The following is a 21899-nucleotide window of genomic DNA, read 5'->3' as shown; positions in this document are numbered from 1 at the left end:
CAAATTCCACATATGAGTGAAATCATGTATCTTTCTCTGATTTATTTAACTTAGCATAACACCTCCTAGTTGCATCCATGTTGTTGCAAATGGCAATATTTGATTTATTTTTCATTGCTGAGTAATATTCCCCCATGTGTGTTTGTGTGTGTGTGTGTGTGTGTATCACATCTTCTTTATCCATTCATCAGTCGATGGACATTTGGGCTCTTTTATACTTTGGCTATTGCTGATAGTGCTGCTGTAAACATTAGGGTGCATGTGCCCCTTCCAGTCAGCATTTTTGTGTCCTTTGGATAAATTCCTAGTAGTGCAGTTGCTGGGGTGTAATTTTTGAGGAACTTCCACATTGTTTTCCAGAGTGGCTGCACCAGTTTGCATTCCTATCAACAGTGCAAAAGAGTTTCCCTTTCTCCACATCCTCGCCAACGCCTGTTATTCCTTCTGCAGTTTTCTAATTTTATAGGCTTAATGTCAAGACTTACGAAACCTGTGAAAAGTCTGATTCCTTTGTGATATAGATACATGTGTCCCTTGTACTTTAAGGAGGGCATGGCTTTCAGGTGGGGCACCTGGTGGCTCAGTTTGTTGAGTTTGTTTGGCTCAGATTGTGATTTCACAGTTGGTGGGTTTGAGCCCCACTGAGGTGGAGGCTGCTTGGGATTCCCTCTCTCCATCTCTCTGCCCCTCTACTGCTGGCTTTTGGCAGTAGTGATCCAATATTATGAATAATGATGAACATTTGTGTTTTCCTTATAATTTTTTGCCTTATTCTAGAGCCTGCTTCTGTGTCTCCCTCTCTCTGCCCCTCCCCCACTTGCACTTTGTCTCTCCAAGATAAACATTAAAGAAATTTTAAAAATGATTTGCCTTATTAAGTTATGTGTTATATTTCAGTGTGTCATGATGCTAGTTGTGTTTGTTATATGAGTAGGAAAAGATTTCACTTTAAGTAATGTCGACTAGTTTTTACAAATAAGATAGGGATGCCTGGGTGGCTCAGTGGATTGGGCAGCTGACTTCGGCTAAGGTCATTATCTTGCAGTTCTTGGGTTCAAGCCCCACGTTGGGCTCTGTGCTGACAAGCTCAGAGCCTAAGCCTGCTTCAGATTCTCTGTCTCCCTCTCTCTCTGACCTTCCACCACTTGCGTGCGCTCTCTCTTTCTCTCTCTTTCAAAAATAAACATTTAAAAAAGTTTTAAAAATGAAACTACCTGCACGTATAGGAGGATTAGGAGGAACCTGACAGAGGAACAAGGGGGAGAAGAAGGGGGGAAATGGTGGGGGAAAGGGAGAGAGGCAAACCATGAGAGACTCTTGAATGCTGACAAAAACTGAGGACTGATGGATGTGGGGGGGAGGGGGGGATGGGCATGGAGGAGGACACTTGTGGGGATGAGCACTGAGTGTTACATGGAAACTAATTTGACAATAAACTATTTGTAAAAAAAAAAAAAAAATGAAACTACCTTGACAAATTACAAAGAAAAATATAAGAGCAAATTTAGCTTTTTTCAATGCATATTAAAATATGATTATTCTGCTGTGTGAGTCAGTATTAAAACAAGATTTCATAATGCATTTATTTGCATTAGTAACTCTGAAATGTTTGTATTTTCTGTTTAATACTTCTGTTCTTACTTTTACACTTTTAGGTTTGCCATCAGAAAGATAATGCTCTTGGAATTTAGGTGAGTAAAAGATGAAGTTAAAGATGGAGCCAGATATGTATTGTCTGTATGCAGTAGAGATACCTTTTTTGTCACTATTTATTTATTTATTCTACTATAGTTAACATACAGTGTTATATTAGGTCTAGGTGTATAATATAGTGATTCATCAATTCCAACTCTGTGCTCGTCATGACAAGTGCACCCCCACATCCCCATCACCTATTTCACCCATTCCCCCCACCCACAGACCTGTATCATCTTAAGCAAATAATTTATTCTCATAGCCTCAGTTCCTCATCTGAAAATGTAAAGAATAGGTTTGGAGTTTGCTGTGCAGTCAGTTAACACCCAAGATAAAACATTACTATTAAAAACTGTGGCAAGCCAGTGATCTCTCTGAGGCATGTGGCAGAAACAAATATACACATATGTATTCCAACTGTATTGTAGAAAAATTCCCATAGATAAAACCCTGGTAAAGGTGAGTTCAAATTCCCTAATTACAAAGCATATCAGGATAATAATCAGTTATAAGCAAGTTGAAAGAACAGAATCAGATCCCCACCCTGCCCACTCAGGACCTTAGGTAATTGAATAATTGATATATACTGTCATATATTCTGTTTAATGAGTATAAAAGAAGAAATTGAATGTGTGAACATGGAACAAGACACTAAAAATGGGTAGATTTGGGGAAAATGGAAATAAAAATTACTGAAATTTAAAAATTAAAGGGACAAATTTAATGTAGGCATACCTTGGAGATATTGCAGGTGCAGTTCCAGTCCACTGCAGTAAAGCAGGTCACATGTATTTTTTGGTTCCCTAGTGCATATAAAAGTTATACTTACAGTTGTTATATGTAGTCTGTTAAATGTGCAATAGCATTATGTCTGAATAAATTTACATACTTTAATTTTATAATTATAGTCCAGCTGGAATTTTAATAATACCTTATTACTAAAAAAGGCCAATCATCATCTGAGCTTTCAACAAGTCATAATCACTAATCATGGGTTACCATAACAAATATAACAAAATTGAATTATTCCCAGATTTTTGGTAAATCTTACTACCAAAATGTGGCAGACACAAAGTGAGCAAATACTGTTGGGGAAAAAATGCTGCTAATAGACTTGCTCAATGCAGCATTGCCACAAACCTTCAATTTCTAAAAAAAATGCAACATCTGCTATGAATAAAGCAAAGCACAATAAAACAACATAGGCCTATGACAGATTAGACACAGCTAACGAGGGGAATTAGTGAACTGGAATACAGGAAATTAATTAGAGAAATAGAGATGAAAATATGAAAGGAAATTTAGAGATACAAAAGTTAAAATTAGAAAGTCCAATAAAAATTTCAGAAGAGATATCGAAAAGAGGAGCAGCAATTTAGAAGAGATGGTGGTTAAGAATTTTCTACAGTTGAGATAGTTGAGTCTTTTAGACTCAGGAAGTATAATAAATTCTAAATAGAGCAACTGAAGAGTGACAAAGCAGAATGAATATCTTATCATCTGCTGGAGGAAAAAAAAATGTAAAGAAGGACACATAGATTGTAGATTTCTCAGACTCATTGCCAGAAGTTCTGAAGAGTATAATTCAGGAAAAAGGAATTTAAACTTGTATGAGAGGAATGAAATGGAACTTTGTGCATTTTATTTATGAAAGAGTACTCAAGTGTCTTACTTGGAACCTTTTGATCATTATTTCAGGTAAAATTCCACTTACTCAGTTTTCTGGATTCTTCTAAAAAACTAAATATTGCTAAAGATAGACCCATGGAAATACTGATGTGAGCATAAGAGGAAGTAGAAAAATTACAGTGCTATAGAGGAGTCTAAACACTTAACTCTGTGTGTATATGTTTGTGTGTGCATATGTATGCACACATGGATGTGAGTGATTGCAACATGCATGTGGAGTAATTTAAAATGGGATTAAAACACCTTGCTTTTTTTTAAATTAGTCCTTGAGAGTATTTTAACCCCAGTACAGAAATCTATGTTTATAACTACCCTGAATGATTTAAAAAAAAAAAAAAAAGACTAAGTTACATTTTAGAAATTAGAAATACTTAAATTTCTTCAGGAATATTTTCACCACAGTCTTAAAATAAGAATTTTGGTATTTTAAGAGGAAAATGCCAGTTACCTCAAAAACTGACTTATGTTGAATATATCTAGTAAATTAAATATTAAAATTAGCTTTTTTTTAAATTGTTAAATCTCTTTTATTTTCTGGAAGTCCATTGTTCCTCATAATGAGGTAGTACTATGGTCTTAGATACATTTATCTGCTGAAACTGCCTGTTATATCATTTTGGTTTTTTAATTCATAAAGAGCCTTAGATAGGGAATATCCAGTGTTCTGATGGTGATAATTACATATATTAGTAATCTTTGCTGTCTTCCTATCTTGAAAGTACAAACTCTTATTCTCCAAAGCTGCAGTTGCTATATATAAGTTTGTAGCAGTGACCTAGATTACAGGTAAATTTGTGAAGGCTTCTCAAGTTACATAGTTTTTAAAAAGTTTTTAGAAAGTTGTAGATAATTATGCTTTTCCAGGAGAGTGACATATAGTGAGTGGTGATAACTAATGAAATATTCTATGTTTTTTCACTCTTCACAGCCAGTATCTTGAAAATTACCTCTGGATGAATTATTCTCCAGAGGTGTCCAGCAAGGCCTATTTAATGTCAATCTGCTGTATGGTGAATGAGAAATTCAGAGAAAATGTCCCTGCATGGGAGGTAACAAATTTAAATTACTTCATAGCTTTCATACTATGCTCACTTTAAGCCATTAAAGAGTAGCAGAACTTTTTACTGATAATAAATAGCGCTTTTATTTATTTATTTATTTATTTTCTAAGTTTATTTTTTTAGAGAGAGAAAGAAAGCAGGTGGGGAAAGAGCAGAGAGAGGAGAGAGAGAATTCCCAGAAGGGTCTGCACACTATCAGCGCGGAGCCCAACATGGGGCTCAAACTCATGAACCCTGAGATCATGACCTGAGCTGAAATCAGGAGTTGGACACTTAACCGACTGAGCCACCCAGATGCCCCTAAATAATACTTTTAGAATAGAACATCACCCAATAATAGAGTAATGTTGAGGAAAAAAATGGATATATGAAAAATGCTATTTTTTTTGTTTTAATACATTGTTCAAACAAATTTACTATGAACTGAAAAAATATGAAAGTAAAATTATTTTTGTTTTGTGCTTGGTACCAAGAATGGCATGGATTATAAAGATTTTTGCATCAGATTAACATGAAGTTTGTATTATTAGCACAAATAGTGCTCAAATAAGATATTTTTCAGTGTCCTTTTTCACAACAGGGAGTATATATTTGTAGTTTTACATAAAGTAGTGTTGCCAATATCAAGACAAATGTTTATATTGTAATTTCAGTTTTTTTCTTTATCGCTGATTTAGAATCTGCTCTCCCTTTTAGAAATTTCTAATAAACTGACATTTTTCCTTTGTGCTAGTATAATAAAGGCTTGCTCAGTAGAGGTCCAAAGTATAGGTTTTCTTTGGCTGCCATAAAATGGTCAGCTCATCAACTCTTTTAAATGAAAAAATGGCATGGGTAATTGTCATCTTTTTGTGGCAATGGTCTCTAAATTAAGAAAGTGTTAGATTCTTTAGGATAAAACCATAGACCCTTCTCTTGAATATTCATTAAATAAGTGCCATCTTTGGAGAGATGAGAGCCAAAGGTAAACTATGTGCTTTGTGTACTATTGAAAGATCTTGGAGATTTCTTGAATTTTATTCAAACTACTATAGGAAGGGAGAAGGAATATCTTCTACCTTCTGAATAATGACCTGATCAGTTTGCATGTTAAAAATACCATTTTGGTGATTAGGGATTGAAAAAGAAAAATACAGATTAAGAGAAGAGGTTACACACATTTATTAGAAAGTAGAATTGACTGCATTTCATAATTGAATAATTAGTATTAGGGAAGGGTGTTATTTTCAGTAACTTTCCAAGCTTGGTTAACTGAGTATAATAGATGACCCTGCCATTTACCAAGATAAGTAATCATAGAGGGTTGAGAAATACTCTGGAGGGTACAAAATTGTTGAGTTTTGGACTTAATGAGTTTAAATTGCGTTTCCAATATCCAGATGAAATTGTCTAACAGGCAGGGGAATCTTGACATCTAGAGTTAATGAGAATAATCTGGAGTGAAGATGTGTATATGGAATCATTAGCATGTGGTCTTTGAAGTCATGGGAAGAAGAAAACAAGAAAGGGGTTAGAACCCTAGAATAGTGCTGTGTACACAACAAGAGGAGAGGAACCCTCCTCAGCACATTGGAAAGAGTCTGTTGTACTTGAGAGTGATAACAGATTCAGGGTAGTGCTGGGGTGGAAGCTTGTAGAGAAATAAATGAAAACAGCTAGTGTGTACCACACATTTGGAGCACTTCTGTATGAAAGAAGAGAGTTGTGGAAGTAACTAGATGGGGATGTAGTTCAGAGAGAAGCTTGAATATATTTACCTTATTTACTTTTCTAAAATGTTATTTTCATGTTAAAAGTAAAGAGCTAATACAAAGCAGGAGAGGCTGTCTTTGAAAGTCGTCAGTGGGAAACTAGTTTTTGCTAAAGATGTTTCTTTTGCTTAAGTCAGAAGAATTAAAACATTTCAGACTCTAAGAAAACAAAGACAAAGCTAAATATGAACATAATTCATAAAAGAAAAAATAAAGGAATTAAAACCCTTATTTTAGGGGCAGCCAGGCTGACTCATGCAGTAGAGCATGCGACTCTTAATCTCAGAGTCATGAGTTCAAGCCCCACATTTGGCATAGAGATTCCTTTTAAAAACTGAAAAAATAAAAGTATTTAAAAAAACATTATTTTATTAGCAGAAGTTTTCTGCAAGTCTTTCATGATCTTGCCAGAAACGTATATTTTACTTGCTACCATTAATTGTAAGTAAGCAAATAATCTTTTTTTTGTAATTATTTGGTTTTGTTTATAGACTCCTAAAGAATCTACCAATTTTTTTTAAGGGAGAAAAAAAGAGGACTCGCAAGCGATTTCAAACTAAATTTTTATTCTTTCTGTTTTCAGACTTTTAAGAAGAAGCCAGATCACTTCCCTTTTTTTTTTAAGTGTATCTTGAAAGCAGCATTAGCTGAAACTGATGGTGAATTTTCACTCCATGAACAGACGGTCTTACTGCTTTTTCTTGATCATTGCTTCAATAGTTTGGTAATTTTACTTTATCTTTGGGGGGAACTTTCAGATTTTCTTGTTTTTTAAGTTGAACTCAATGAATGAGATTACCTCTGTAGCCAACTCTTCATCCTGTGGTAGTGGGGAATATGGATAATGCCAAAAGCTTAATTTTAGCCAGTTATTTTTTAGCCAATTTATTTTTCTCAACAAAAACTTTAGAAGATCCATTCACTTTTTAAAAGATTTGGATTGGATCTCCTCTTTTTGCTTAAGAAAAAAGATGATCGGAATTGAAATTCTACAGAGATAGAGCAGCAGAGAGTCTCATGAATATGAACTTTCCATAATGAGGTCTATACCATAAGGTGCACCCAAAACCTAGCCTTACTACTTTTTAGTCCTGCTTCATGCAAAGGCTGGCAGGTCAGAAGGAGAGTTCTAATTTGAGTTGACTCAATTAGGTACAGTTTTCATCCTTCTCAAGAATTAAATGTTTACAGTAATTAATATTTAATTGTATTTCTCTTCTGTGGTTATCTGAAGCTCTATATACCTATTTATTTAAAAATAAGTACTACTGAGCTGATAGTGCATTAGACCCATGCACGAGAATGTATGGTGTTCTTTCTTTATCCTGAAAACTGAATGTTGATAGAGGGTAGTTATTGCTTGTTCTAGGTCCTGCCTCACATGAATCTTACAAAGGCATTAAAAAAAAATATTTATGCCCTCAGTGATGCCATTGTTACCTCTTTAACATTTATTAAACTAAACAATGTCAGTGTAAATATAGACATGATTCTTTATCAGAAATTAAACAAAAACAAGATTTAATTAGTATTAGTAGTTTTGTACTAGGTTTAATTAACTTAAAAACTAGTTTAATATTGAAATACCTTGTTTTTTTCAATATGCCATCGGTACTCATTATTTGTGGTAGTTAGGTCTATGAAGTAGTTGCCAGTACTGAATTACCTAAAATTGAAACATTGCACCTAGAGAAAATAAAGGGTTGGGTGCCTACAAGCCATTGTCACAACATTTTCATCATTCGATCAGTGCATAATCTTGTTTTATGTGTTTCTGTTTAATGACACCTTATGTAATATATATTGTTACTTTATTGACATTGAACTCATGGCCAAAAACACTAACTTAAGTATGGATGAACCTTATGTAATACACTTATTTTCTGCATAAGACATATCGCAGCCTTCTTGCACATAGGAACACTAACCAACACTTCAACCCTGTGCTTTACAATAGCAAAATCACCAGCAAAACTGAAATGTGAGAAAAGGAGCACTGAACAGACACACAGGGAAAGATGCTTCTTTATAGTATGAGAGCTGAGACAAGAGCACAGGTCATTGCCTTGTTCACCCTCAGCTGAAAACCTCAAGCCTGTAGCCACTGCAAGTTGGGCAACTCCTCATTTTTTGCTGATCTTTGCTGATCTTTGAAAGCACTAGGAGTATTGAATTTGGGGTTACAAATAACATTTCTGTGAGTAGGTGAATTCACAAATACAAATCTGCAAATGTTGAAGATTGTATCATTTTAAAGAATCATTAAACTTCTTAATATTAAAATATCATTAATTTGAAAGTATTGGTGCCATGTTTTCACTCTAGGACTTAAAAAGGCAGTATGTTCCTTATGTAAAGATTTAACTTAAAATACTGGTGTGTGTATAAATTTGTTTTCTTTCTGCCTTAAACAGGAGGTAGACTTGATACGGAGTCAAGTACAGCAGCTTATCTCCCTCCCAATGTGGATGGGCCTACAGCCTGTAAGTATCTAATTTCAGAAACTTAAGTGTATATGTGTTATAAGTGGAAAATGTGGTTTTAGACTATGTAGCTTTAACATAGGTATAAAACAGTAGCCAAAAATCCCTTTTCCTGTTTAGAAAATGTATTTAATTTATTATACATTAACTTGTCATAGATGTAGTTTTTTCTCAGTTTTAAAGTTTTTATGTATGTACCAGCTAGTAGATGATTTACCTAATGTCAGGATTGTAAGGTAAAATAAGATAATATCTATTGAGTTCATAAAGAAGGGGGATAAATTTAGCAATATATGGTGATTATTTCTATGTGTGCCTTTGGATGAGACTAAATATAGACTTGAATATTTTCTTAGATTAGAATGTACATATAGCTATAGGAGAAGCTCTGGATTATGTTTAATGTTAATGACTTTTTTTCATCAAATCCTTATTGGATAATATGTGCTGGTATCAAAACCCAATTAATTGATCTTGGGGGGAGTATGGTTATAACTGTCAAATTTTAGTATAATACTTTATTCAAAGTACCATCTCCTGCATATGGGTTTTTTGTGTAGAACCAGATATGCAAGCTCATTCAGAGTTACCGGCTGATGGTGATGGAAACAGGCACGTATAAGTAATTAGTGCTAAGCTAATTATTTAATGCTAACTTAACTGATAAGTGCCATTAGAAAGAATGTAGTCATGTGGACATTTTCTTTTCTGCTTGTGATGGCTATTTCTATGTCCATTGTTTTAGACTCCTTTTTCAAACTTTAGTGATTATACTAATAAGTGTTAGTGCTCATATTTTCAAACTTAAATCCTTTATTTTAGAAATAAGAAATTTAATTGATTATTGAGCTTAAGACCTTGATAAGAAAAGGCAGTTTGTCTTTTTTACATTAACAAGTATTAGAATAGAATAGTTATTTAAAATTAGAGTTACTAGTTTCTTAGCTTTCAGGTTTTGTAATGTTGCTTTTAGGCTTTATCCCATTGCTTTATATTGTATTCACACATTAAAACACTAGCTGATAGTTGATCTAATTTTTATCCCTGTAAACTTTGAGGTTACTGTTGATTTAATATCACATCATTCTTTCAGGCACGATTGGAACTAGAATTAAAAAAGACCCCTAAGCTAAGAAAATTTTGGAACTTGATTAAAAAGAATGATGAAAAGATGGATCCAGAAGCAAGAGAACAGTAAGTTGCCAAAATTTGTTCCATATTGGTTTATTATTTTGGTTGTAAATCTTAGGTGATGTTGATTGGTTCGTTGTTTCCTTTATATAGGGCTGAATTAAGTAAACAAGAAGTGCTTTTATTGTCATACGAATATTTTTCATGAAGATATAAAGGGGAAACCACAATGTCACCATGTTTTTCTTCTTTCTCTTCCCTCTGCCCCAGTATATCATAGATCATTGATCTTCTCCCTACCTCTTGACCATAGTTTGTCTGTCATGGATATTTTTCAGTTTTCTCCACAATCTTCAGGCTATCAGTCCAACTTTTCTTTTGTCTTCTCACTCCCTTACTCTTAACAATGAATTTTATACACGCTAGCCATCATTCGTTCATTCATTCATTCATTCAACAAATAGTGAATGCTTATCATTTTGCCAGGTATAGGGGACATAGTAGAAAACAAAATGGAAGTAGTTCCTGTTCTGTGGAGCTTACATTCTAGTTGGGGGAAGATAGCAGCAAAATAAGATCAATTATATAGTATATACATGCTAAGGAGAAAAGTAGGTCAAGTATAAGGATTAAAGAAGCAGGTGAGGATTATGGTTTGTTTTCATAGCTATTATGAGGTGAGTAAGTCTGGTAGCAAACAGGGAAAGGGTCCTCATATACCCTTAAGAGGTTTTTTTCTATCTCTCTTTCTCTCTGCAAGGGTAACTTGGTGATTGTTGTGGCAACACTTCTTGTTCTGACTCCATCTTTTATTGCTCTTTCCCACTTACTCCTTTTTCTCTGCTTACGTATATATGCTGAAGACTCCCTTCCCTTGGACCTATGGTAACTTTCTGGTTCTGTCTTATTTTTTCTAACATTTTAGAGAGTACTCTATGCTTGTGTAGCCAGTAGTTAAAGCCATGAGTATGGATGAGATTACCTAGTGAGATATATAAACCATGAGAAGAGGGTTGAGGACAAAAAGAAGTGAAACCTGGAGTTGTACTAGTGGTTACTGAAAATGGGAAGAACTGAGAAAAACTACATGTCAGAAAAATGGGTTTGGTGCACGGGAGTGAGAGCTACAAGGACAAGATATTCCTTCTTTAATTTCCCACTCTAGTATCATTACTCATGGTGTCTTCCCACCCAGCAGCCTCTTGATTAGATTAATCACATGCATCCACCTTACTTGACTACTCTTTTTTCTTAAACCTGCTCTTCCTGTTACCTCAGTATGACTTAATCATAAATCTCTCTGGCCCTGTCTTTGAATAATTCTTTGCTGTATACAGTTGACCCTTGAACAGGGTGGGAATTAGGGGCACCGGCTACCCCCTCATATAGTCAAAAGTCCACATGTAACTTGTGACTTCCCCAAAACCTCACTGCTAATAGTCCTCTGTCGACCAGAAGCCTTACCGATAAGTCAGTGAACACGTATTTTGTATATTTTTTATATCATATACTGTACTCTTACAATAAAATAAGCTTAGAGAATAGAAAATGTTATTAAGAAAACCGTAAGGAAGAGAAGATGTATTTCCAGTATAGTGCTGTATGTATTTATTGAAAAAATCTGCATGTGAGTGGACCTATACATTTCAAACCCGGGATGTTCAGGGGTCAGCTGTACTTGTATTTGCCATGAACTCTAGTTTGGCTTAAGTAATATTCATTGTTTTTCCTCCTAAACTTACCATTCTGGTAAGTTTCTTTTAATTCTGTCAGAAATTGGGCTTGGAATACTCTAGTCCTTTGACAGCAGTTTATATCCAGTCAGCCAGTCCCATGGATCTTGTGTCCTTCCTCTCTCGTCTCTTCACACTGCTGTCATCGTAATTCAAGCCCCAGGTCTCCGTGCCGAAACACCACAGTGAATTCCTTTCTGATGTCTCTTCCAGCTTTCCCACAACAGTGAGCCTAACTAGCTATCTTCATAGAAAATTTTGTGTTCTTTGCCATATTCACAAGCTTTTCCTATTTAAAGCTTACAGTAGTTTCCTTCTTCCCGGAGGAGAAGCTCTAAACTCCTTGCAGTGGCATTCAGAAACCCCCAGCTGTTCTTCTGTGACTCCCCCAAATCCCTGGACCAGTGGATTCATTGTTTCTTAAACATTCCTTCCCTAAGTACCCTTTCCCCTCCACTCCACTTTATTGAAGGCAAACCTTCCAAGCACTTCCAGACCAACTACTTCAAGCCACTGTGGCTTCTTCTTTTGAACTTGAAAACCACACTGTGTGTGTTTTATTGGAAACGCAAGCTGTTTGTATAATAATTAAAATAAGTTTAGTTGTTGAGGGGCACTTGGGTGACTAGTCAGTTAAGCATCCAACATCAGCTCAGGTCATTATCTTGTGGGTTTTAGCCCCACATTGGGCAGTGTGCTGACAGCTTGGAGCCCGGAGCCTACTTCAGATTCTGTGTCTCCCTCTCTCTCTCTGCCTCTCCTTTGCTGTGCTCTGCTTCTCTCTGTCTCTCAAAAGTAAACATAAAATTTTTTTTTTTTTTTTTAATTTATGTGTAGTTGTTGAAAGAATAGGTTCTTCGGTTGTAACCTATTGGAACAGTAGTACCTGTTTAATGGGACTGTTGCCAGCATTTAATGAGATATTCGGATGAAGCACCTGACACAGTAAATGCTCATTTAATGTCAGCCAGTTTTAGTAATTCCATGCTGGTTTGTGTTACTGGTTATCCTTATGTTATATGACTTGTTGTTTCCAGTCCTGTAGTCATTCCCCTCCTTTGCATTTCCAGCAGGACTAGCATAATCATTTGCAACTGTTNTTAATGTCAGCCAGTTTTAGTAATTCCATGCTGGTTTGTGTTACTGGTTATCCTTATGTTATATGACTTGTCGTTTCCAGTCCTGTAGTCATTCCCCTCCTTTGATTTCCAGCAGGACTAGCATAATCATTTGCAGCTGTCCACTACCTGATGATTGTTGATTGATTGATTGGTATACAGTGCATCTTAAATTAGTAATGAGTAGAAAATTGTTTTTTAAACCAGCATTTAATTTTTAGACATTTTAATCCTCTATTATATGTAATAACCTCAAACATACTGAATTATTAAATTGCTTGTTTCATTTTAACTACATATGTAGACATTAAGTTTTGAATGTTATGGGCAGACTGTAAATGAAATTTTGAAAACTTGCAAGTTCTGACCTTTAAATCACAAGTGAAAACCTTCATGGAAAGAGAAAGGGTGTTTTCTTTGCTGGCTCATTAGGCCAGTGATGAGGCTCTTTTCTTCATGTAGTCGTGTATGTACATACAAAGAAGCAACTCTGTGTTCAAATTATGATCCCAGTTTCAGAGAGAAGTGGAACATTTGAGTAACGTAAGAAGACTTGTTCAACATTTAAATTTTACTTTTGAAAAAATTATTTTTCAAAAATAATGTGCTCAACGTTGTTCTCTGATTTTAGAGCCTACCAAGAAAGAAGATTCCTTTCACGACTCATCCAGAAGTTTATCTCTGTGCTGAAATCAGTGCCACTTTCTGGTAACTATCTTCCTTCTCTCAGCTCATTTGTGAAGTTATGATTTAGATACCCCTATAGTATTTACTAGCCTCTAATCCTAAAACCGCTCCTAGAATAGTTTTAAATCATAATGATAATGTACTTGCCATCCCCTTTTCATATATATGACCAGCCTGAGTCTTATGACTGCTTTAAAAATGCACATGTTTTGGGGAACCTGGGTAAGCTCTGTCGGCTGAGTGTCCAATGCTTGATTTCAGCTCGGGTTGTGATCTGGGATTGAGCCCTGTGTTGGGCACTGTGCTGAGTGTAGAGCCTGCTTAAGATTCTCTTCCTCTCCCTCTACCTCTCTCCCCCCCGTACCCCTCTTTTTTATATATATTTTAAAGCTACCTGCATTGTTATTGAAATATTCATTTATTTAGCAAATATTTTTTGAGTTTGCTTGCAAGACCAAGATCCTAAACAAGGTGCTGGGATACAGGAGTGAACAAGTCAGTCACAGGCCCCCATGGCATTTAGCCTATGGTGCTGAATAGTGTTTTTAGACAGCATCAAATACTGTTTGGACGTGAGACAGTTATTTTTGAGATACAAGCAATAAGACAAAATGGGAAAGATTCTCCCTCCAACATGGCCCCATTTATTGATGAAGCAAATACAAGTATATGCTATGCAGACTATATACTTAAAAATATGCCATGATTATACTATATTTCTGTATGCCTCTGTGTGTGAGAGAGGGGGAGAGAGAGAGAGATGCCTTTATACCAAAAGGGGCTAATTACATTATGTTGGGTTTGCAAGATCTACATAGAATATTTTATACACTTAATAAAGGTGCTATGCTATGTAAGATATGTCATTGGTTAATAATATTTTATTTCCTAAGTGGGATATAATCTAAGAACAGTTCTGTAGATGTGCCATAATTATATTTTTGCATCAGAGATTGTAGCTTTGTTTACACTAAAGTACAACAGATGCTCATAAATGCCAACCTTCCAAGTAATATTTTACAACTGAAAATATGCCTATAATTTAGTGAGGAATAGATACTAATGCTTTATACGTCAGCTATACCTGATTTGAGGCATAATGTTACTCCCAGCATCAGTGTAGAGAAAAAATTGTCATGTGCTGATAATCTAAGTCACTTAATGTTAGTATTTTTATTTTTGTTTATTTTATATATATATTTAATTTTTTTTTTTAATGTTAAAGAGAGTGAGCACAAGTAGGATAGAGAGAAGGAGACACAGAATCTGAAGCAGGCTCCAGGATCTGAGCTGTCAGCACAGAGCCAGATGTGGGGCTTGAACTCATGAACTGTGAGATCATGACCTGAGCCAAAGTCAGACGCTCAACTGACAAGCCACCCAGGCACCCCTATTTTGTATATTTTTTAAGTTTATGTATTTATTTTGGGAGAGAGAGAGCATGTAAAGGAAGTGGCAGAGAGAGTGAGGGAGAGAATCCCAAGCAGGCTCCACACTCAGTGCAGAGCCTGATGCAGGGCTTGGATGCACAACCATGATAATATGACCTGAGCCAAAATCAAGAGTCAGACACTCAACCAGCTGAGCCACCGAGTGCCCCTTAATATTAGTGTTTTTAAATGTTTCAGTTAAGTGACTAAAATTGGGAAAGAAGAGTTAGATTTTGTTTTCTTGGTATAAATAGTAGTAATGAGTGTTTAGAATTATTAATGTCTATAATAATTAGGGTTAAAAAATTGATGTCACTGTGGAATGTTAATCTTGAGTCACCTAGCAGGTTTGAAAATAAACTAACAGTAACAACATAGGACCTGCCATAATTTTAACAATCTATAAACCGCTACCTGTTGCCATTGTGTATATATTGCCAGAAAACAAAATTTTGTAGATTGACCTTGAGCTTTAATCAAAGTTTGTTAACCCTTTGGCAGAGGAACCACCAAGATGATGAAAGTCATGTGACAGCTCAGAGAGGGTAAAGATGGACAGATATATTCCTTTTACAGGGTCATGAAAAACAACATGCCCCTATCAGTTGTTACAAAAGAAAGCTGTGTAGGTTGATCTGAGTTGTCAGGACTGCTGTCAGAAGACAGGGGAAAAACCCCACAGTGCACATATAAGAAGCAAATAGTAAGGATATTTTGGTGTGTGAAATTGGAGTGATAAGTTTTCAGCTCTGATCAATGTGCCCAGTAGGGCCAACTGATATAAAAACATGCAGCTTTATTCACCAGAGCTCAGAACTTGAGCGGCAGACATCATGTTCTAATTCTAGTTTTAAATAGGCCACTGCCATTAATTTTTTTCAAACTGTAAATAAAACTACAGAAACAGAGTTTGCTCACTTTTTAAATTTTGAACAAAAATATTTTTCTTTGACAGTAACAAGAATAAAATATAGAAGACTGTTTTGAATGGGTTTAATTTAAAAGTTGGTTCTTTAAATCTTTTAGTTTCCACAGCTGTATGACTAGACTAGGTCTCAAAAAATCTGGATTCCAGTTCTAACCAGCCATTATTTTTTTCTACACTTTTTTCAAGTCATTTTCTCTGCTTTTCTCTTTCTTACCTGGAAAATGAAGACCTAGAATAGGTGTTCTCTGAGGTCTTTCCAGCTATGAAATTTTATGGTTATGTTATTTCAGGATCTGGATTTAGGGCATGTGTTAACTAGGAAGGTTCTACTCAGTATTTCCATATATTGGTCATGAAAGTACCTACATTTCTTTCTTTTTTTTTTTAATTTGTTTTTAACATTTATTCATTTTTGAGAGACAGAGTGTGAGCAGGGGAGGAGCAGAGAAAGAGGGAGACACAGAATCAGAAGCAGGCTCCAGGCTCTGAGCTGTCAGCACAGACCCCGATGCGGGGCTTGAACTCCCGGACCGTGAGATCATGACCTGAGCTGAAGTCGGACACTTAACCGACTGAGCTACCCACATGCCCTGAAAGTACCTACATCTCTTTCCTCATCTTCTGTTTTCCTATATACTACCAATAAACTAAATACGTGCATTTATTTAAGCATTTGTGGGTCTAGCACTGAGTTAGTCACTGCTGGGAATCCTTAGACTAAGCAGCAGTAGGGACCCTGGAATTACCTCCTTTTTAACTGACACAATCTTGGCTAGATGGTTTAGCTGGTAAAATGGTAGACTATTTCCTGGCATTAGGAGGAAAACCCAAAATTTGTACTCTAAAAGTTTGTCATGTTACAAAGTTATAATTCTGTGAAAACAAAAGTGTTTTTAAAAATAGTACATTAATATTTATAAACAGCATAAGATAGTGATTTAAAATTATTTTAGTGCTCTGTAATTGGTATTTTAATGTCAAAAGTAGTACATATACAATGGAAAATAACTCATAAAAACTGTTGCTTTAATTAGTTTGGCATGTACCTTTCCCTTCCATTTTCTTTGCATTCTCAAGATATCTTTCTGTGTATACATGTACACAGATAAGTATGTGTTGCTGCGTATTGGAATTTCTAGAAGTTTAGTATGTGAGGACAAGAAGGAAAGTGGGTCAAGAACTGATGTAAAACTGCTTTTTTAGGTTTTGTCCTATTTTGTTTTAAACCCCCTTTTTAGTTTTTATATCACCAGGTTTCTTCAAATCTAGTAATTTAGTACAGGTCCTTTTTTGTGACTCTTATTCTTACAGACATTAGTAGATCTAAGCACTTTAAAAATATTTTTGCAAATCTGATTTTTTTAAATGTATTTCTGACCCAAGATAGGTTTTTCATTTTCTTATAATTGGGGAGCTAAATAATAAAGATAAAGCCTTCCTTTTTTGAAACATGGGTGAGTCCTTACTCAGTGTCATGGTCTGGTCCTGATGAGTAAGATAAATGACAGTTTCAGGAGCCAAATAACTGCCAGTGTTAAGACAGAGTGCATAGAATGGCCTAAGTAAGAAAATTTTTAACATGTTCTCTCTATTATATCTAGAACCTGTCACTATGGACAAAGTTCATTACTGTGAGAGATTCATTGAACTTATGATTGATCTGGAGGTAAGATATTTGCAGTGATTTTCCCATTATATCATCATTACGAGGGATAAGTTTGAGCATATAACTATGAAATATATGAAATATTTCCTCATTACCTCAAACTTGCCTTAGTTTCTGCTTGTTTCTGTGTGTAACAGAGAGAGGAAAGTAAAATGCAGTTGTCCCTTGAAGTTTTCTTTTTTTTTTTTTTTTTTTAATTTTTATGTTTTATTTATTTCTAGGAGAGAGAGAGACAGCGTGAGCAGGGGAGGGTCAGAGAGAGAGGGAGTCACAGACCGAAAGAGGCTCCAGGCTCTGAGCTGGCAGTCAGCACAGAGCCCGACGCGGGGCTCGAACCCACGAACCGCGAGATCATGACCTAAGCGAAAGTCGGACGCTTAACCGACTAAGCCACCCAGGCGCCCCTGTCCCTTGAAGTTTTCAAATAACTGTCAGATGGCTGCTATTTGTAGAAAAATGTAGTATAGTTATTAAACATGGATCCAGCAGTGGCAGTTTATTTTCTCATGTTTTAATACCCCATCATGGAGTTTTTAATAGTAGCTGAAGTCATGGATTTATGGCCATCTCTTTAATAATCTCACGTTTCTAAATGTGCCTAATATTGTTGATGAAAAAAGATAGAGCTGCTATTGTCAGTTTTTTAAATTAAGATCCTTAAGGAAGATTTCATAATACTAGGTGCAAGATTTTGACAGAGAGGTCAGATGCAGAGTTGGTGTAATTCAGATTGAATTCATTTCCTTTCCTTTCCCTCTTTACTGCAGGAAATTGAAAGATAATCCTTTGTGTTCATTTCTTATCTGAAGAGAGAAGGTAGTTTTTTGACATAAGGACTAGAGTGTTGGACTAGCAGCCATTCATGAGATCTTCATTCAGATTCTGGTTCTACCAGTACCTAATTCGTAACCTTTGAGCATCTCAATAACCTCACCTACAAAATGAGGATATTTGATTAGATGAGTGGTTTTCAGGCTGATTATCGCAGTGTCTCGGCATGGTCTTGCTGACTGTCATGGGACGATGTGGGAAGAGGAAATGGAAAAAGAAGCCTCCACATAGGGCTCCCCAGTCCCTTTTCTCTCCGAGTAACACCACTTTTAAATCTATACCCAATATATATTGGAATTGCATACAACATTTTGTTTGAAAACGACCGGCTTTCTTGTCTGTGAAATTTCTTCCAGTACCAGATTTTATTTATAAACATTGCTACTGAGCCTGTTTACAGCATGGACCAGACCCTTTGCTTTGTGCGCAGTGTCTTTTGGAGACTAGAGGGTACTTCGTATGCGATCTGACACTTCTGAATGAAGTATCAGTAGAGATTACCTCTAGCTGCAGAGGACATGCAGACTGACTGCCGTGGTGTTTGCTTTTTAGGCCCTACTCCCCACAAGGCGCTGGTTTAATACCATCCTGGATGACTCCCACCTTTTGGTTCACTGTTACCTTTCCAATCTTGTTCATAGGGAAGAGGATGGCCATCTTTTTTCCCAGGTGAGCATTGATGTATCTGAACACACTGTTTTCATTTCTAAATTGATCCTTTTTCTGCCATGCAATTAAGAGTACCAGTGGATGACATAAAGGAAATTTTACTAAATTTTGAATTGAATAATGTAAATTCCCAATTAGTCAATTTAAAGTGAAATCAAATCTTAATATAGAAAATAAACGAATTAAGAGATTTGATTAATCATATGTGATTTTATTATTGGAGTAAATGATGATTTTGGCAGTGCAGTCCCACATATTCATGTATTATGTTAGTAACCACGGTGGAATACAGTAGATGATGAGCATTAATTTCAAGAGAACTATGTTCTCCTCTCATGGCTGTCTTTCCATGAGACAATGCTGACCAAAACCATTGAAAGCATGGAGGTGCACTTCATTTGCTACCTTGAGTAGAGGAAGTATTAATGTTTCACATTTCCTGTTTCACATCTCTTCTTCAGGAAGAAGTCCCTACCAAACTTCTAATACTTGACTTTCAATGAGACCATAGTTGGAGATAAAATTTCTGTGTGTTAATCTTTAAGAATTCTTTTATCTTGTGACTATATTTTTTTCTTTCTCTTACTAAATATCTAGTGATTTGCCACATACATTAAAACATACTAAAATTCTAGTATCTGTTCTGCCATAGATTAGAATCAATAATGATGAAGTTTTGGGGTAAATGTAGCCAGTAGACTGTGTCTCTGATGCCATTGCTACAGGAGGAAAGCAGGCCTTCATTATAGCAGCAGGAACTAAGCCAAAAAAAAGGCTCAATGGCTGTGGAGACTGGTGAGAGGAATAAATAGCGTAGCTTTCCTCACCTGGCTGGTTTTCCCTAGTAGAAGCAGCACACAGGAAGGAATATCTCCAATTATGAATTCCAAAACCCTCATTCAGAAAATTCTGTGTTAAGTGGCCTAAGTAAAGGACCTACGGAGTTCCCTCTAGTGGTCTAGTTCTATAAATTGGCAGTGGTGTACTTTGTTTTTTTCCATTAAAGTGTTTGGCTTCCTTTGATTAAATAAATCCTTAATGTCCGTTCAGTACTGGGATTGCAAATTTAAGCTTCTCTCTGTAGAAGTAGACCATGTGTATGAAATAGACTCTAACAGTTTGTTCACAAGAAACATACTTTGTTCTCACACAAATAAAACATGTTTGTATAGGTTCTGAAGTGTTTTGTTTACATTCCAGAGTTTTCCAGCACTCCAGAGAAGGTATACAGACTTGCTTGATCTTTGTAAAAAGTAGTTTTTGTTCATGGTTTCTCATTCTTATATCTACACGGTTTATTAATGTAAATGTACCCTTTCAGCTTTTGGACATGCTCAAGTTCTATACTGGTTTTGAGATTAACGACCAGACGGGGAACGCTCTGACAGAGAATGAGATGACCACAATTCACTATGACAGAATCACTTCTCTCCAGGTGACTGAAATGCAGCATAGCCTGTGCTTCCGCTCCATCAAGTAGGCTCATAAATAATGTAGTTTCATGTAGTACAGGTAGAAAAGATTACTAATTTAATAGTGTTTTCATCTTGAACTTTTAAAATATTACTAATTCTAAGGAATTCATGGGAAAAATTAGGTTTTCTTCATGGTCCTCAATCTTGAGAATCAAGATACTGATATTTGACATTCAGCTATGTTCTTTTAATTACTTGGCCAATTTGGTACATATACTTACCAGTTTTATTTGTGAAAAAATATTCCAATGTATCAACAAAGTATATGTGAGCATTTTATAAATTTTAAAGATAAACGCATATAATGAGACTGAAATTTGCCAGTACAGCTCAGCTGTGTCCAACAACACCTTTGTTTTCTGTTCTTGATCTCCTCTTGCTCTTCTTTCTGGTGGCAGAAAGAAGCTTTTATTTGTCACTTTGAAGAAATTCAGTCCTTTCTGTTTTAGAGTCTTTTTGGGGAAAGAGTCAAACTTAAGTTCAAATTGTCTTTCATAATCAATTCCATTGTCTCTCAGGGACTCTCTGCTCTCCCTCTTCTTTTCCCGAATGGCATCTGGATATGTGGGTGCACTGAGATAGCCTCATTATTTTGGAAGAAGAGTGACCTGCACAGTGCCCCAGCTTACATGTCTTTTCTTGCTTTTCTCAGAGCGTTGGTATTTCTTTCCTTCTGCTTCTGCCCCTGAAGTACCACAGCTTCTGTGGCTTGTGGTCTACTCTTTGGCACAGGGAAGACATGATGATTCCTGAGGAGCTTGGCTATCTCCTTTCTGACCAGGCCACACCCTTGCTCTTGGTGATGCTAGGGTCCTTCTGAGAGCTGACTCCCATTCATTTCCCAGCTTCAGAATGTTACTCTCAGGCTTGGGTTACAAGGTCATTTCGCCACCGCCTGTAATAATCCTATGGCATGCTCACCAGTAACTTTGGCAGCTTTTTGTGTCATCCACCATGGGGCACATGGAAACTTCCAGATCTTCTTTGTGCCACATGGGCATTCAGAAACCCTAGGGATGTTACATACACTCTTAACCCGGTCACCATAGTGCTGCTATTTCTGTTTTCTTGCCACTTACCTAATGTCGGCTGGGGGTGTTACCCTGCGAAGTCCTTTCTTTCCAGAGTTCCAAAGTAAAACAAAGTGCAAACACACTGTGCTTTTGGCCTCTCCCTCAAACTATCTCTTCAGGTGTTTTATTTTCCTCCCTTCCTGTCAGTGAAGCTAGCTTTATTGGCTGTTTTGATGTATATTCAAAAAGCAACTTAGAAATAAAAAATTGAACATTGACTCTGTTTTCGCTTTCCTGCTAGAATAATTCTGTTTTTTCCTCATTGTATTGAAGGCTTCTGACTAAATAAAGCAGAGATCACATAGGAGAAGCATATAAGAAAAAGAAGTGCATTAGTATTTTTAAAATATTATTTTTATTACATAGTATATAAATTGTAGTTGATTGTACTAATACACAGATATTAGTTATTAAGTTTTGTTTTTGTGTTTGTTTTTCCTGTTTCTAGAGAGCTGCCTTTGCACATTTCCCTGAACTCT

The 21899-nt window shown here is 35.9% G+C and overlaps 1 protein-coding gene across 1 annotated transcript in view; it reads left to right on the top strand.

The window, feature by feature from the left end:
- The window catches only part of AQR (aquarius intron-binding spliceosomal factor), a 95933-nt gene that overhangs the window by 13882 nt on the left and 60152 nt on the right, over positions 1–21899 (top strand). The window contains exons 4-13 of the mRNA XM_077771681.1: positions 1656–1691; positions 4313–4433; positions 6780–6920; positions 8611–8679; positions 9773–9873; positions 13293–13369; positions 17308–17372; positions 18756–18872; positions 20194–20307; positions 21869–21894. Coding sequence (XP_077627807.1) covers positions 1656–1691; positions 4313–4433; positions 6780–6920; positions 8611–8679; positions 9773–9873; positions 13293–13369; positions 17308–17372; positions 18756–18872; positions 20194–20307; positions 21869–21894 — 867 coding nt within the window. The remainder of the gene's footprint in view (positions 1–1655; positions 1692–4312; positions 4434–6779; positions 6921–8610; positions 8680–9772; positions 9874–13292; positions 13370–17307; positions 17373–18755; positions 18873–20193; positions 20308–21868; positions 21895–21899) is intronic.

Source organism: Crocuta crocuta, unplaced genomic scaffold, assembly GCF_008692635.1.
Source record: "Crocuta crocuta isolate KB4526 unplaced genomic scaffold, BGI_CrCroc_1.0 scaffold156, whole genome shotgun sequence".
NCBI lineage: Eukaryota > Metazoa > Chordata > Mammalia > Carnivora > Hyaenidae > Crocuta > Crocuta crocuta.
This window is presented reverse-complemented; position numbering and strand designations above follow the sequence as displayed.